General features: G+C 41.5%; 1 protein-coding gene across 1 annotated transcript in view; it reads right to left on the bottom strand.

Annotated features, from left to right (window-relative positions):
- AGBL1 (AGBL carboxypeptidase 1) overlaps window positions 1–17,984 on the bottom strand; it is a 272,595-nt gene that overhangs the window by 83,713 nt on the left and 170,898 nt on the right. Inside the window, exon 22 of the mRNA XM_086471611.1 lies at window positions 4,113–4,273. Coding sequence (XP_086327737.1) covers window positions 4,113–4,273 — 161 coding nt within the window. The remainder of the gene's footprint in view (window positions 1–4,112; window positions 4,274–17,984) is intronic.

Genomic DNA, 17,984 nt, shown 5'->3' with positions numbered 1-17,984 from the left:
TATGAAGTGTCCCAGGAGCACAGCTTGCTAATTAAGAGACCAGCTAATATCTGGAGCAATTTAACTCCTCTTCCTCACCATCACACATTATAAGTCTAATGTATCTTGTGTATGTACTACATCTTACATTTTCTCCACCTTTTGGCATGTTCGTGAGACAGCTGCCACATAGACATGTTGAGGACCAGTGACACAAAGCTGTTGGGCCAACTTCATGACGTCCAAGGGTTCCCTGGGTTTAAGGGAAATAGTCTACTGTCCCACTAGCAGTATAGCCCCACTGATGGAAGTTCAGCCCCCTTCCTTATTCTCAGATGCAGCAACTCTGCTATTCTGCCTCTTCTGCAAACTTATTCCAACAGTTACCCCACTCATGCTTGTAAATGACTCTGTTTACAGTTCATGCTTTAGGGGAAAGATAGACTGTAGACCGGGGACAGAAAGAAATTCTTGCCTGTGTACCAAACCATACCTAGCTAGATCTGCTAAAGGTTTCTTCCACTTTTCTTTGGCTCATTGGAGACAGTACACCGAACGCAATGGACCTGATCTGGTGTGAGAAATCCCCCATTCACACAGGATGCCTCCATTAGGCCAGTCACTTCCCTGACAGCTATTACCTTGCTCCAATTCGCTAACCACTGATTCTGACAGAGCTATATAAAGTGCACAGCAAATAGTTTATTCCAGGGAAGCAGGCAGGGTCCAGCCTGCTCCTTCATCCCCTTCCCAGCAGTGGTGAAAGAATAAGGCCGCAAAATACCCGGAGCAGAGACAGCCTGAAGAGGAAAATTAAAAGACATATACAGTTATAAACCTTGACAGGTGAAAACGTTTGCTGTCGGAGGAAGATGCTGAGACGCCAAGTCAATGCCACGCACACCAGACACCAGGGCAAAGAGACAAATGCAGGACATGAACTGCAGGGATTTCACAACAGAAAAGACCTCTGGTTCCACAGCTTTTGATCTATGTACCTTTGCAACAAGACTTTTCACCTGAGAGTCAGCTACATCCAGTGCTGGATTAACTTCTTGTTTCATGGCTTGACCTGTCGCCCAGAGTACTATAGAGATGAGCACTCAGAAACACATATTTAGGAAACACATTAGATTGAAATAGACTTATTTAACATAAACACTGTGCAACACATCACACTGCTCACAGCTTAATTTCAGCTTGCTTTCCACAAACCAAAACCCTAACAACTAAATAAAGCTTATGTTTTCATTCAAGGTTGAACAGTCCTAACTCTTTTTATTTTGATATTGGTGAATACTGCTGTGATAAGAATTGCCCATATTTGTACCTTTTTCTAGACATGTCAGCAGGGTAGTCCTTGGGACACACTTTCCTTTGCCAGAAAACATTATCTACAGTCAGAGCTATTGCTTCACACTTAAATATCTATAGTACATAGTATTTCCTCAGACCAGGATAGTACAGACTTCTGGAATAGGGATAGCCTGCAAGCTGTTTAAAGCCACTGCTGCTCATGGCATAAAGCACATAAGAAAAAAAATGTGCAAAGTAACCACCCAGACACCACCATGTCCATTGCACCTGAAGGATTCCCAAGTCTCTGCTGTGGCAAAGGCACATAAAAATTTGTGTATTTTCATTCACATCTACTCACACTTTCAGCAGCAGAGAGTATAGAAAGTATTTGAGGATGCTGTGCATTTGTGGTAACAACAGAAGACAACAGAGCTAGTTGTAGCTAGTAGCTACAAACATTTCATTCTCCTTAAACCCATAAAGATGGGTCTAGTTAAAGAAGCAGCAGAGTATAGTTTCCACTGATGTAATGATATACCAACAGTAAGCTGCAAGGCTCTAGTGACCTCCTTGTGTTACCTAAAAGAGCTAGATTAGATTTAATCCTTACAGAGTAAGTTTAGAGTGAGTGGTACCCCTCAGCTTCCTCCATAGAAATGTTTTGGTGGTGAATTTTTTTTTTCCCCCCAAAGTCTGTGAGTTGAGCGAGAGGTGTAGAAACAGTTGCCCTCCTGCCTGTATCAGTGTGCTGTCTACATTCTGCATTCTTCTATTTGTTCCAGTATGGCTCCTACTCCCACTAAAATCAAATCATGCAATTGTCTTGGCTAGACTCACAGAAACCCAGGAGCAAAGTATTAACTCTCTGAATCAGAATCAATCATTTTCTATGAATTTTTAAAGAAGAATATATTAGCAAACTCTTTGGTCCCTGCATCTCCCTTCCCCCAACCTTCTGCAACAAGCTCCTACAATACGACATATCTAGGTAGGATTAAACAATTCATCTGTTTACCTGGTCTGCAAACGGTAACAAGTTGCACCTTAGCTACTAAAATTCCATGAACCTGCAATTATACCCAGCAGAGTGAAAATGAGCAAATAGCTGTCACATTGCCTTTGAGCAGTGACATTATATCCCTGGATGCCATGGGGGTACTCACTGACTCGGCAAACCTGAAGGGACAGAAGGCTTTGCTTTCAGCTACCACGGACACATTTGGAACAATAAGGGAGTTTTACAAAGTAAGGGAACTTTTTTTGTTGTGATTAACTTCTTTAAAAATATTTGTGATTAGATAATTTCTTACTATTATTTTGGTACTGATCAACTACCATGCAATACTGGGAAAATGGAATGAACTCTCATTAGTATAAAACTAACTAAAGGAAAAAGTAGCAGAAGAATACAAAGATTAGGGAAAATGCTCACTGAGTTGCTGTGACCAGATGGCTTTTCTTCAGTATCTGAGGTTAGTCAGTTTGATGTTTTTCTTGCCGTAAGAGAAGTTATTTTAATGCAAAGGCCCTTCTAGCTCCAGTTCAAAAGTGGGAGTTTGATTTATATCTCAAAACCATTCGCCTAGCCAGGCTTCAGTAGTTCTCTCTAATGATATACCAATGATTTGTTGGATGGCTGTCCACAACATGGATGGTGTTTAGCATAAGCCTCAATTGCTTCATTTATATGTTCGCATGTACAAGTGAGCACAGCTAATCCAAAGTAACGTCTCTATATTTTAGCCCTTTTTTCATTGTCCCTCATAAACATTAAAAACTGCGAACAAGCTTGTAAGAATGGTTTTCGGCATGAGGAACAGGTGGTGGTAATGATGGTTAAGTATTCCTGCAGGGGCGAGACTGGAAGCCTGCTATAAATTACGGGAGCTTTTCTGCAACTGAAAAACTTGGTTTTCATTGATGAAGCTGAGAGCACTCTTTGATGACAAAGCCATTGGGGAACTTCAAATCATATCACATCACTAAGTTTTCTTTCTCCATTTGTCTTGGAAAAACTTTATTGCAAGCATATGTTCTTGCACATAGCACTAACAAATGATGGTGGCCTAGAAAAAAAATATGCATTTCTGCTGCATCACAAATTCAAGGTGAAAAGTCCCACACCCCGACACTCATCCAGGTCAAATTCCCCCATACATTTATAATAAAGCAACCTCACTTAAATACGTCCCATTGAATGTAGGAAGCAAATAAATTAATTTTGCAATTTGGAAAAACACCTCCTAAATAATCAGTGAGGTCACAACTTCTTCATATGCATCAAAAAGTCACAAAACTATGCTCTAAATGTCTGTGGGACTCAATTCAGTGAGGAAAAGAGGAATTTCTGGGAGTACCCTTGCAGAATTCAGGCCTACAGTTTCTAAATCATGCTATCAAAGTCCTTTTTTAATCTGCAATATTTGTCCCCTACACTGCAGCTCTTAGAGAATGTCTTCCTTGTAGGACATCCTCTCTGTGGAGGAACTGGGGTGGACAGAACACTGCCTGACACTCCAGTGAGCAGAAATATGTTTCCTGTTGATGCATTTTTCTGGGGTGATACCATCCCCATGCTTCAGTAATCAGTTTTAATAGGAAAACAGAAATCAAGTTCTTTTCTTTCAACTTTTTTATCCACACGGATGGCTCCAGGGCATGGAACACTGTTTTAGTAGTTTCTTTGGGAGTCAACTGTATCTTTATCGCAAATTACTCTCAATACACTCCAGTTCCCAAGATGCAAATATCAGCCATAATGAGAGTCCATTTCTGCAGATTTAAACCCAAAACATATCCCCAGCAACTTGATTCCCACAGGAGAACCCACTGACCTTTGTGCCCTCTCCGTTATCTCCTCCTCCAGATCTAGCAGGAGTGCTGCCTGAGCCATCACCTTCTTGCTGCAAGGCAGGGATTTGAGGTACAGAATGAGCAAACCAAGGCAAAACTTGCTTCCCATCTCCTCCAGCTCTTGAGTTCCCAGCTGCAGGCCCTGATGGAGAGAGGCAGAAAGTTTCAGTGCTGAGTGTGCATTTCACTGTACATGGAAAGGGTCAGGCTTGTTTTGCAGAAGGACAACTCTTAGCGTTCCTTCTTCCATTCTGAGTTAAGGTTTCATTCACATTTGCTACGTGTGGAAATTTCCCCTACAGAATAATTTGTAAATTAATTGACAGCACTTGGTCTACAGAAGCTGTTCTAAAATAGCCTCTGTTTTACAAATGGGGAAACAGAGGCAAATAGCTTAACTGCCCCAACTACATTTGCGGAAATAGTCATTGTAAAAATTAGACGCAGACCTCAGGAGAATCTGACTGTAAATACACTTTTACAAATCATTCGGACTAATTTTTTCTTTCTGTCTGTATAAGAGTCATCTTCATAAGCAACAGGAAAAAAAATATAGGTCCTAAGACTGTAAACACTGGGCGGTGGCAAAGATAAAAAAAGGAAACTGGGGGGTGGAGAGAAGGAGGAAGAGATCTTTAACAAGTTATGAATTGTTTTTTAAGAAAATCAATTTCAAAGTAATTGCAAAATAACAAACACCTCTAAGGAATTTCTCAGTCTATTAAAAGCTGATGTCTCTCTAGCAGAGACAAGCAGGGACAGAGAAGCGCAAACATGGTTTGGATTATCAACATCATATTTCAAGGGAGGACTCCTTCAAGCCGTGGATTCTGGATTCTCGCTTGGAAGAACCCTGATTGCAAGTAGTCTGTGTTTGGTTTTTTGCTACTTAAAAAAAAAATAAAATAAAGATCTAGCAAAGAAGGAACACACAAGGGCCTGCATAGGAGTAAGTCAATGTAACTGATGACAGTTTCATGCAAGCAGTGAGAGGGCAGGAGAAAAACAATATACTAAAAAGAAACTAAGAAACTGCAAAATCCCTCATCTTTGGCATTTGGTGATCACATCACATGTACTCCTAAATGCTAACACATCAGAGGTTGAATCAATTGCTGCCTCTGCCAAGACCAGCCCTGTGCACCTTTGCAACACAAAACATCTCCACAGCAAACCTCCTGACAAGAACTCCAGCTCCATTTCCAAGACTGTTTCCTTAGCAACTCTCAGAGGTCCATGCTCACAGTCCTGGCACCAGTCTCATGCATGGTGTGATCTCCGTGCCAGCATCACCTGCGCTTGACTCTACTAGATATTGGTTAGTGAACATCTTATGGGTAATGAAGCTGCACATGTTCTGGTAATCCATGACAGGAGGTTGAGCTCTGATCTCATGTTGGTTTTTTTGCTTTTTTGTTGGTGGTTTGTTTTTTGGGTTTTTTTATAAAGTTGTTGAATTTGTAAAGTGGTTTGGGATCCTTGGGTCTGAGCAGCTCTGTAGAGCTGAAAGATTATTTCTGAGCCGAAAACATGCAGGTGGATAGAAGAAAGAAGAGGTTTCTCACATAAACTTCTACAGCTGCCTTGCAAAGCTGAGGTTTTCTTGTGCACCTTTGTTAGACGGCATGAAAACCACCACTTCATCTCTAGCATGTCCAGCATGTGCAAATATCATCTGGCATTACAAACACCCTATCTGATAACAAATACTTTTTCCTATAGTAAAGATGTTGTAGTTCTGTTTCTTTTCTGAGAACTGTGAGCGAAGCATGAATCTGTAAGTACAATAATGAACATGAACAACACAAAATAATACAGGGCTCAAACACATACTGAGTGGCTGAACAACTAGATAAGCACAGGACCCACCCAGAAAAGCACACAGAGAATCTGAGAAAATATAGCTTCAGGGCTAGGCAGGGTCTAGAATCTCTGGAGAACTGACTTCTGCTCTTAGAACCATCTCTTAAGTATTTTTATTACAGTGAGAAAATCTCTGACACCATTTCTTCTCTCCATCCTGTTCACCTTCACTGCAAGCTTTGTCAAGCAAGATCCAGGTACAATGAACTGTAGCAATAATTAATAATAGTAAGAAAACACAGGGAGAGGCTTATGGGAACCAAGGGTCATTAATGGAAAACAATGAGAGTGCTTAGCAGCTTGCACAGACTCCTAAATGTTTTATTATTTTACTTTAGAAGACTTAAGATATTTTAGCGTGGCAGAGTTACAATTGGCAAGCCGAAGTGGTGACATTTCTGAGCAAAAATATGTCATTTCCACAGCAAGAGAATTATTTTCTTAGGGGCAAAAAATACAAAGAACATCTCGCAGCTTTCCCTGGGGTGCATCTCAGGGTCTTGCTTCCAAGATCAAGGCAACATACTAAATACCTATCAATCCAGGAGATGCGAATAGTGACTGTGCTAAAACTCAGCCTGTGGCTTTATGATTCCCTGGAGCTTTATTCAGGATATGATAAAGCCTTAAGAAACTATGAGCAGAGAAATAATAATAATAAAACTGTAATATACCTCAGAAACCTCAGACAGTAATTGCTCATGCACTGAAGTTAGCTGCTGTACGATGGACCCATATTGCTTTGATACCAAACAGCTTGGGAGTAACAGCTGGAAACCTCAGCTAGAGGATTACTTGTTAACATACTTTATTCACTTCAAACACAGACAGACTTTTATTTTTCAACTCAGATAATTCTCTCTTTCTCCTTCCTCCCTCCTCAGCTCTCAGCAGAGGGTGGAGCTGGAGGTGTGTAGCATGACTACCATTAAACTGAAGCTGTTGGCAGAACTGACACATCAAACCAACGTTATTGATGGCATCTGTCAGCAGTGCCAGGAGCTAGTGTAGTGGTTAATAATCGGTCCCACTTGCATTGCTGAAAGGGAAGCCTGGTCTCTAGGCATTTCCTTTGTAGCTGTGCAGCGCACACAGTTGTAAAAATGTTGAGATTGTGCTTACAACTCGGTGTTATAAAAATATTCTACAAGAAATGCAAGAAAGAAGAAAAGAACAGTAGAAGTGGTGCAGAAGTTGGTTTGGTTAAGAAGCTGGTAGGAAGCACACCTCCACGGCAGCGAAGCTGTCTTGCTTTCACGTGTTGTGGCAGTGTATGGTCCCTTTGCCACAGCTGTACAGGAGGAAGATGCTCTCTGCCTGACAGCACCTCCCCTGCAGTGTCCTGCTGGTCTGAGTTCTCACTGACCCCGTCTTTCTTTCTAGCATAATGCTTTACGGCTCTGTCCTCCTTTGGACACATCCGTGTGAGCAGTGGAGCGTGGTGCAAAGTGTTCCAAGCCAGCAGAATCTAAGCAAATTCTGAAGCAGGAAACAGTATCTCTTCACCAGAAATTCTCAGACAAGCTCATCAGTCCTAATTAGTCCAGCCTCAGAAACATGTTAACAAAGCCTTCCTACTTTGATGGTCAGCTCACATCTCCACAGTTTCTGCTCTCCGTCACATGAAAGTACCAGTCTGGGCCAGCACCACCTTGATGCATCATGTTCCACTGTGCGATACAAATTGGTTCCACAGGCCATGTCATACAGTCTTTTGAGGGCATCATGTTAAGGGATAACGGGTTAATTGTTTCCTTGCTGTTATAGAGAATAATGGAGCTGAACAACTTTCCTAATCTCTTTTCACACTTTCACACTGCAACCAACAACATGGGAGGAGGCAACACCTAATAACAGTACAAGTTTTGCATATATATAGATTTTTTTATGGAAAGAAACGATTTCCAGAGGTAGGGGACACAACCAATCAGAGGAATGAAAGAGACACTTAGTCTATTAACCCCTGGTCTAGTTAAACCAATTAATTTCTTGCCTTTTCTGCCAAAACTGTTGCTAGCGTAACTGATGGGACAGTAGGATGCTCACCTGCATGTCTTAATTGACACTGTTACTGTAATAGGAAACTGGGGAGCAGGAAAAAAAGGCTTTTACTTGACATCATTTGGCCAGGATGTTGTCAATATAAATTTTCCTAAACAAAATTGATCAAATAGTACTGAAATAAGAGTTCAATCATACTCAACATTAATGTATCAAATAAATACCCACAACTAGATGTTTCCAATATCTCTCAACTTGCCCTCAAAATACTTCACAGGCTAAATGACAATGTAATGGAAAAACTTTGTTATTCATTACTTACATGCTTTAAATACGCCTGCAGCCAAAGGCAGCAATAGTTTCATAACACAGATGATGCTGAAGAAGGTGGAAGGACTCCAGAAGTTAAATCAGAAATTTCTCCACAAGGGTAACTAAAGCTACAGTAAAATTAGAGTTGGAAAATACTAATAAACACAAGTAGACAGAAGATTTCAGAGGGATCAATTGTTTCCTACAAGGGATCTTTGGCATGCAGCATGGCCACTTCAGCAGCCTCTCCCAGTTTTGGTCACTGTTCAATCCTTGGGGCAATAGCTTTTCCCTGCAAACTCACTTCCAGTCAATACATATACATACAGTTACAAAATTTTCTCTGCATCTCGACATCTTTACACATGCACAATGGTTTATGCCCTAAGGCTGGGTATAAATAAATTGGCAGTCTGGTTTCTCACTAATTCCATCAGTGAGCTCTCCCTCAGAATACTAATAGAAACCATTTGGAGGCTCTAGAGGATAAACCAGGGAGGTGAATGAAACATTTGGTGCCTGGTGTCTGCAGCCTTATTTTAGCTTGGGCCAGCCCTGAACGTTACTGTCCTTTCAACCCCTGTGAATGAAAGTATGCAGACACACACTGGGGAAATGGCTATTTAGACAACTAGGACAGTAGGGAATAAGCCAGGTTTTCTCATGCCCCAAAGCTCCCTAAGCAGCAGGTATGGCATGCAAAATAGATGAAGCGGAGGGGATGGGGATGGGAATTTGGGCCAAAAGATTTCAAGAGGATTAAGCAAGCAGAAAAGGCTGAAGTTGCAAGAAAAAAAATAGGCTAACAGGAATTTCTAGAAAGAAAGATGAGAGGGGCTGGAGTTAGAGTCAGAAGATAAAAGGATGGGAGAGATAAAAGGATGAGAAAGAAGGTGGGGTTGTTGAGGTCAATGGATGCTGATACAGAGGAACGATAACAAGAAGAAAGCTAATGGAAATCTCTACCCCCTTCTCACCCTTAGAGAGGTGTGCCTCGCTCTGAACGTCTGTCCTCATTACATCTGGTACTTTGGCCACATGGTGAGGAAACAAGGCCTAGCTTGCTTTGAATCCCCTCACAAAACTTTTGCTGAACTCAGCTGGTGGTTTTGGCCTAGCAAACTTCTTGGGTACAGAAGCAAAGAAGTGGTTGTTGTTTTAATCATTCATATGGACTCTTTCACTAGTTAAAATACATACGTTACAGGCAACACTGTTCAAGGAACAGAGTGAATGGGAATATGAAATACCTTCTCCCTCCGATCTGCAGAAAGGGTCCTGAAAAATCTTCTCATAGGAGAACTGGGGATTTAGCAAACAAAAATTCGTGGCCAAGTTCTCCAGTAAAACAATTTTTTAGGTTATGATTTCTCCAGGTCTATTGTGGGGAAGGGTTTCTTCCTTCCTTCTGCTGTGCTGACTAGGTGTTTGTCTGGCATTCCCACCCCTACACCTTCCCCTCACAGTATTACTACAGCTGTCTCCCTGTCCTTTCCCTCCACCCTTCTCTCCCTCTCCAACTTCTTCTTCTCTGCTCCTCCCTCAGCATCCTTTCTCCCTTCCTTAATCAGCTCCAGTGAATGACTCCATCCTCAGTATATGGCAAGCTCATGTGTTGGAAGAGCCAAAGATATTATATTGGCATTGCGTTTGCCAGCCTCTGCTATCTACTTTGCTTGGCCACTCTAACCCACTCACTGCTACTTCATCTTTTATGTCAACAAATTACAAACTAGCTGAGATCGGGAGGGGGTGGCTTTAACTTCCCTCCTCCCCAAAGACCATGCATATACAAAGAGGTGCAAGTTAGACAGGGAATTCTGTCATGTCCATTGGATGCTGTTGCACCTGTTTTGTGTTGCTGTATGGGACTTAAGATGGTACAGAGTACTAGAAAGCCCAGTTTTGCCAGATTGCTTCTTGAATAGCACAGGGACAGACTTTTTTTTTTTTTTTTTTTTTTTTTTTGATGTGGGCCATAATCATGAAGGGTTGTCATGTCAGGAGCAAAAGATGAACAAAAAGAGAAAGAGAAATGAAGATACTTTCCCCCTATGCAGACAAACCATATAGGAAGATGCTATTCTTTGCAGAGTTCTTACTTTCCAATAAAGTTGAATAGTACATTGGTTTTCTGTCTCGTTCATTACTATGTGACATGCTAGGGATGTAATTTTAGGCTCTGGATGGATCTGGACTAGCATCAACAGATTATCCTTCTCTCTGCAGACACTAAGCAATCTTTCACCTCATCCCACAGTGTCTTTTCAAACAGAATTGAAGAGGCTGAGTGAATAATATGCCAGGCCAGAGTTGAACACTTTGGAGGAATCTGCATTGTTTCACAGTGACGGGGTCAGGAGTGTCTCAAGATCTGATCTAAGGATGCAGAGAGTTCTGCGGAGGAGAAGCCTGCCTGCACCATCTGATGAAGAAGAGTCTCTTGGAAGTGACAGGCCAGAGGGCAACTTTCTATACCAGAGCTAACAAAAATCATGCAATACTATTAAAAACAAAACAACAACAAAAAAATCCCACCACCAAAAAACAACAACAAAGAACCCTACAACCAAAAAAACCAAACAAAACCAAACCAAAAAACCCATGCTGATTCCTAAATGAAAACAAATGCTGCTCCAGGACACAAGCCTCCTACTTGGCAGACAGGGAACAGAATTAAGGAACTGTTCAAAGTCATGTAGGGATCCTGGGGCAGTGTGAGGAAAGAAAGCAATTACGTTGGTGACAACCCGGTGCTTTGTCTTTCTTTCCCATGCTTCCAGTATTTGCAACAGGTTAACTGCTATCACCCCATCTAACCATGCCTTGAAAATTCATCAGTAGTCTCTCCATGACTTTCTTTCATATACATACTTTTTCCTGCTATCGGAACACTGTGGAACCTGGAACAAGTCACAGACGGGTTATAGCCTGAGGTGTCTGGAGATTGAATTTGAGGTGGGGCTCTAAGTATGTCTCAGCATGTGTCAAATGAATTAGCTCTTAAAAGCAGTCTGGGAAAGCAAGAAGCTGAAATTTTGCAAGCCCTAAATTGGCAGCCTAATCCCTGGATCACTTTTCTTCTCTCTCTTCCACTTAAAAGTTTCTCTGTATAAACAACTTCAGTGTATAGAAAAGTGACCAGACTCTTGGCCCACCCAAGCCTTATTTTCAGCTATGAATTTACCTCATTTGGCCGTATTTCACCATGTGTGTAAAATAATTTTCTAATCCTGGCTGGCAATCACCACATGCCTTGGAACAAAAGGATTTATGATACTTATTATTTTATTCTGGCTAATGTAAATGCAGATGCTATTCATAAAGTGTCTAACCCGCTTTAAAAATTCTTAACAAGGTATTTGTCTTTGTAATGTCATACACTATGAGGATCCCCAGGTTAATTATGTGTCACATGAAGAATCAATTGTTGCATCTTAATTTCATGAAATGGCCACATATCCTTGTATTATATTACACAACACTTTGTTATTTTTCTGTGTGATTTAAAGTAACAACCCTTGGAACTTCCAAAGTAGTTTGTATCTTAAAATTCACTGTGCTATAAACTGCAATGGAGGAAACATTGCAGCCTTTCCCTCTCACCCCAATAAAATACAGGCTATTCTTCTCATTATAAAGGTGCTGAAAATATATATTGACCAAAATGACACAGCAAGGCTACTGTGCTTCTATTCCCCACCCAAAATTAGACTCCAGGATCATGGCACCTCTCACTTTTGCACCAACACAGGAGCCGAGGTACTAGAGTAGATTTAGTGAGAAGCCAACACAGCGTGACCCAGGCATCACCCCCACTGCTCCATACTCTGTCCCACACTATCTCCGGCGCTCTGCTCCCACACCAGCACATTACAGAGACTAGCACAATGGTGAAACTGTGTCTTGGCCTGGCAGCGAGGTTATGTAGAAGAGAATCCAACAGGATGGCGAGCATGCTTCCTGCTGCACTGCCGACAAACATCCACACCACTGCGAAGTTTCTCCTCCTCACGGTGCTCAGTGTTACTTCTACATGTTACTGTGCGCTCTGCGTTCTAACATTTTATTCCTTCCCTTTATAACTTGATAGCTCTAGTATCCCTAATGATTTCCCTATATTGAAGATGCCTTCCAGGCCACTAAACACTTTCACATGCTCCCTCTAGTCTCTTTTTATCACTGCTTTGTCTCTTACAAAAGAAATGACCCATAACAAACGCAGTACTCCACAGGAGGTATTGCCATTCACGTCTGTATGGGTATTATAACATCTTCCAAGACTACCTCTTTCTTCACACATGCAGGCATCTTGTTCACTTTTTTCTTTATTGCTGCTGCTGCACATGGCACAGACACCTTTATCAAGCTGTCTTTATAATAGCTACTTATGTTTTCCTGAATGGTTAGAGCTAATTCAGAGCCCAGCCATGTGTCTGAATGGTTTAAACTGTTCCTTCAAACATGCTTTACCCTGCCACTGCCTATGTTTCATCTTCCATTCTAGTATCCACAATCTTCCAATCCTCCTTCCTACTATATAATTTGTATCAGCTGCAAACAGTACTTCTTACTATCTTACTGTTTTCCTTTCCTTCCAGTCATTATAAATATTGACCAGCACCAGTTCACAGAGTGATAGCTGGAGTTAAGTTACTACCAATTTCTTTCCATCTCGAGCATGCCTTATGCATCCTACCTATTTTTTCAGCCTTTTAACTAGGCTTTGACTACACAAACAGTCCTTTTGTGTCTCACTCCATAACTCCCAATATTTCTTGATATCTTATTTGCAGGAAGTTCTCTTTTTATCAGCTCTGACGTAACTAGAGTGCCCAACAATTCAACCTGCGTGAAAATTAATCTGGGTTCACCCTTGAAAACCGTGGGTGAAACATTACGTACTATTTCTCCTCCAAACACCTTTCAAAAAAATAAAAGTATTATCAAGGCACTATTGACACTCTCAGTCACTGTCTTTCCTCATACCTGTGTTACACTCCAGTGCTTGTGGTTCTCTCATCCCATGGAATAAGTTTTTAAACATGACGAAACATAATTAGCACCTTGTAAACATGTTTTAGATGGTCTGCTATCAAGTCAGCTGACCATTTTTAATGATTTCTTTTTAGTAGTTCAAATTCTCTGTTCTTAGTTTTCTTACAACTCCTACAAGAACAAAATCGGGGCTTCATCTTACTCTGAGTTAGACAAATGTAAAATAATACAGCAGACATCGTGCAAGCATTGTGTTTGTGTATAAGGCAGCCACAGCAACACGCTCTGTTCCCATCCTGCCTACCAGCCCTTCCAATGTACTTGTGGCTCCAGGGCAGCAGAAATAGCTCCAGAATGCATCCAAATCTCAGCCTACACAATGTCTTATTATTCCAGTCCCGAGGGTCCCTTATTTTCTTCCAAAGCCTTTTGATCATGCCTTGAAGCATACTACTTTTTTCCAGATCTAACCATGCTCTCCAAAAAAATCGCTCATTTCCTCTGAGATCTTCTGCCAATGGCCTCAGAGCAGAGCTTCCACCTGGTGGTGGTTTTCCTGCCCAGACCACATCACATGCCACATGCTAGCTTCCGTGGTGGAATACTTATGTGCATGTGTTCAGAAGAGATTATCCTGACACTCTCTGTGTCTCCTTAAAACCTTACTTTAAATAGGTCCTCACACGGAGATCCACAGGTGAGAGGTAAGGACACAGAGCCATCTACAGGTCTGCAGCTTCCTCTCCCATTTCAATTTTCTTTACTCTAACCTTTCATGCACCCTATGTCCATCCCCTTATGCCGATACAAGTCAAGAGATACCTGAGAATTTTCCTAAATTATAAATGACTCCCCCTAGGCTAATGTCTCTTTTTCATATCATAAATTCTCTTTGGTCATCTTCAGCAAATGCCATCAAAGCTGGCCTCCCCCCACCCATTCCTCCCTACAACCTCAGGATCAGTGACAGGAAGCAACTACGATTCTACAATTTATTGTATTAGCACTTCTGAAACAACAAAGGAGTCATTGATTTTCCAAGCCAACGGCACATGGGAAAGCACAAAAAGCATCTATGCCCATCTCAGATCAGAGAGGAAAGAGATATTGCATAGGAGAGGGCTTCCCCCAGCCTGGTAACTGCTCCCTTTGAAGCTGAAGGATGGGAGTACAAGCATGAAGCTTGTTGGTTGTTTTCTTGCAGGTGTCAGCATAATCATTCTGACACAGGACTCTTCTTGCTGCTTGTCACATTTAACAGAAAAATGGACAATAACTGTGAAAATGTGACTGTTTCTTTTTTCTCTTTCTTTCTTTTGAATACTCTGTACTAGCCACCTAGAGAATGGCTGATAACACTGAAGGTAATTCAGGCAAAGGTACTGCAGGATCCTCTTTGATGTCTGCTCTGATTTAATATAGGTCCGTGTAACGAACGTGTAATACAATAATACCATATAAAGAGGAAAAGAATACATGAGAAAGCTGGGTCAAAGGGAGATTTTACCAGACGGCCCAAGGGCAAGTCGCTGCTCGTTTTATTAAGAGGCTGGGTTAGGAAAGACATCCTGTGATGAGTCCCAGGAATGCGGACCCCACAGCCAGAAATCAAACATCAGGAAAGTTCTTCCAAGTGGAACAGATGCCACCAACTGCTAACCAGGGTTTACAGGTCTGCAGAGTCCAAAGGCTCATTTTATCACCAGCTCACACGACCAGTGGTACAAAATGACAGCCACTAAAATAGCTGATGGATATTTTTACCTTAGTTTTGTCTGAAAAAATTATTATTAGAAGGAAAACAAAAATGGAGATTAAAACAGAAGCTTCTAGATTATTTCAGGAGAAATGAACCTGTGGTACTTGTCCATGAGGAACTAATAAGCAGCATACAGGTGATTTTAGACATTGGGACTTATTTACCAAGGAGGAGAATCAGCTAGACCTGGCATTGGATGCAGACTTTTGCAAACCACCTATAAGCCTTTTCCCCTATATAATCCCACCAGCACAGGCTCAGTTTAACGCCTACACTTACTGTGCTTTTGGAGAGAAAAAGAAACCAGGTCTTTGAAGACTGTAAGGAACAGACTGAAGAAAGGAAGACAAGATCAGAGAGACAGAGGTAGGGGGAGGGGGAGGCAGCTATCTCTAGCAAGTGTGATAACTAATGTGACTCACACAAAAGCATCTTACGTTTCCCCTTGTTCTGCTGTGGATATTTCCACATTGGCTTTTTCAGAGATGGAGACCAGCATGAAGTAAAATGCCTAGCAGCTGATAAATGCTTCACCTCCTAGAGAATCAGCTGCGAAACATACAGGCCTTGTGAAAGTAAACTACAAGTCTCCGAGCCTTTGAAAACCTACTGACCATTCACTGCAAAGCAGGCAAACTTTTATCAGCAGAGAAGATGCAGACTCCAGATTATAGGCTTTCAGGATTTCTCATCTTGCAGCTGTACCACCTGAGAAAATCTGCATAAGAACAAGCTGCCTTTTTCTTAGGAGTCCTTTTCAACCTGCTTTTATACTTTCCGCTGAAAATGATAATCCTCTGTTTGTGACATTGCAATCATTTCTACTACAATCAAGTATTCCGCCCAAAAGGAGGATTACTGCTTCAGTTTGTGGAAGTATATGGACTTTCAGAGGAACAAAGCAGTCAGTTTCTAAGCAAATGACCTTGCCAATAGAGAAAAAAATACAACAAAGATGTAAAAACAACACTACATGTGATCAGATCTGGCACTTCCAAGAGGCTTCTGATGCCGTTTAAGTTCATAAAAACTGACTTTTCCTATAGGTGTTTGTACAATGGAGTTGGAAAAAGTAGCAAGAGACATTTCTCTTTGCTGTGCCACTCCAGTATTCACTCAGATTTTTCCTTTGACAAGCTAGCAATGCTTTAAAACTAAACATCAGACACACATATATAGAAAACCCACTGCAGTGCACAACTCCATCCTTTTAGCACTGTCCTGTGAGGAGGAGCATCACCGCACGTGGTGCTGAACGTCAAAGGACTGGCTTTAACCTGTGCCTTTGGCAGTTGTTCTGAAATCCAAAGAACAAACAGCTAAAAAAAAAAAAAAAGCCTTTGTTTCTCTGTCCTTTTTTTTTTTTTTTTGGCAAGAACATAATTTAGCATGACTCTCCACAGAACAATTTGCATGAGATTACCCACAATGCACTGCGTTATGGTAATACACTTCAACCTCTGATGCATATTAGACTGACAGTGTTAAAAATCTGTCAAAGGAAAGATAAATGATACAGGAAAATGATGATGTAAGACAGGACAGTAAACAGTCTGCACTTGTGTAATCTGCCAAAATTCAGGCTAAAATTGGCCTGAGAAAGAGAATGAGAGTGTTGTGCACTCAGAACAGCTTTAGGGAATGTTCCCAACTCAAGCAGAAAACAATACCTGACTGAGACATGGATGCAATCACAAAGGAATGGAAAGTACAACAAACCAGAACTAAGAGCTGAATAGGATACAAGGAGAAATTTTCTTCATTTCTTTAATTTCCCACTGGGTAGCCACCTGGAGGGAATATTCCGTCTCGCTCATCCAAGGACGGTTCGGTTCACTGCACTTCACCACACACATTCACTCACTCTGCCTTCTGCTCCTCTCCAAGCCCTGCTGCATCTTCTGATGCTGGTAGCAATTCCCAATAGATCCTGGACAGTCTCTCTATTCAAAAACAGCTGTCCTGAAACACTGAGCCCCAGGGCTATATCAGTCCCTATATCCAAACTACTGGCATGTCCTTCCTGCAGTCACAGATGGCCACTCTGCCCTTCAGCTGGTTTCGCCAAGGGAATGAAGACTCTCTAATATTTTCTAACATGGGTCTTGCACTTTCCCATAGGAAATAGCCACAGGAAAATAGCATCAAATGTAACTCTCCCCTTCAGTCAATTCCATACACTGCTTTCCTAGTAATTTGAGTAAACAAATATCACTCCTCAAATCCTTAATTGAGGGATAAATCTGTTTTGGTATCCAGTGAAGAATCATTTAATTGGCATGGGGACTTTTCTGCAAAGCCCTCAGACAAGCAAGGGCAAAGGATGCCAAGGGGAGAACCAGACATAGTGCTGGTCAAGGGGAGGGTATATGGTTGGATGTAATATTTTCCACGGAGGTCTTCTCATTAGTTCTCTCAAAGCTGAGTCACAGAAAAATGAACAAAATAAGGGATGAGGTGAAATTATATTTGCTGAAGTGGAGTTACAGAGATTAGTGTATTAATTAATCAAGACAACGATGTCAGCAAGGGCCTGACCTTTATTCCTGCCCTAGTAACAGCTTTGCCCCAGGTGACTTTCGGCTTGCATGCTAAAGCCATTTAGATACATCCCTCAATTAATCGCAGAATACCCTCTGGGAGACAGGAAAGCAGTACTGCAAGCGGGGATGCTGAATCAGAGGAAGAGTAACTGGTCAAAGGCACCTCACCAAGGACATTGGCAGAGCTAGGGAGAGAGGCCACAATTCTCTTTACCTTTCACACTTCACTTCTCATTGTTAGGAACAAAATTGTTTGAAGATATTAATCTGGAATTCTGACAGGTTTTTTTTAAAAAAATAATCAGAGACTAACAAGAAATAAAGATTGTTTCCAAAAAATCACATCCCAACACCAAATGAAAAGTCTGTTTTGAAAA

This window comes from Leptosomus discolor, chromosome 11 (genome assembly GCF_034619465.1).
Source record: "Leptosomus discolor isolate bLepDis1 chromosome 11, bLepDis1.hap2, whole genome shotgun sequence".
Taxonomy (NCBI): domain Eukaryota; kingdom Metazoa; phylum Chordata; class Aves; order Leptosomiformes; family Leptosomidae; genus Leptosomus; species Leptosomus discolor.
This window is presented reverse-complemented; position numbering and strand designations above follow the sequence as displayed.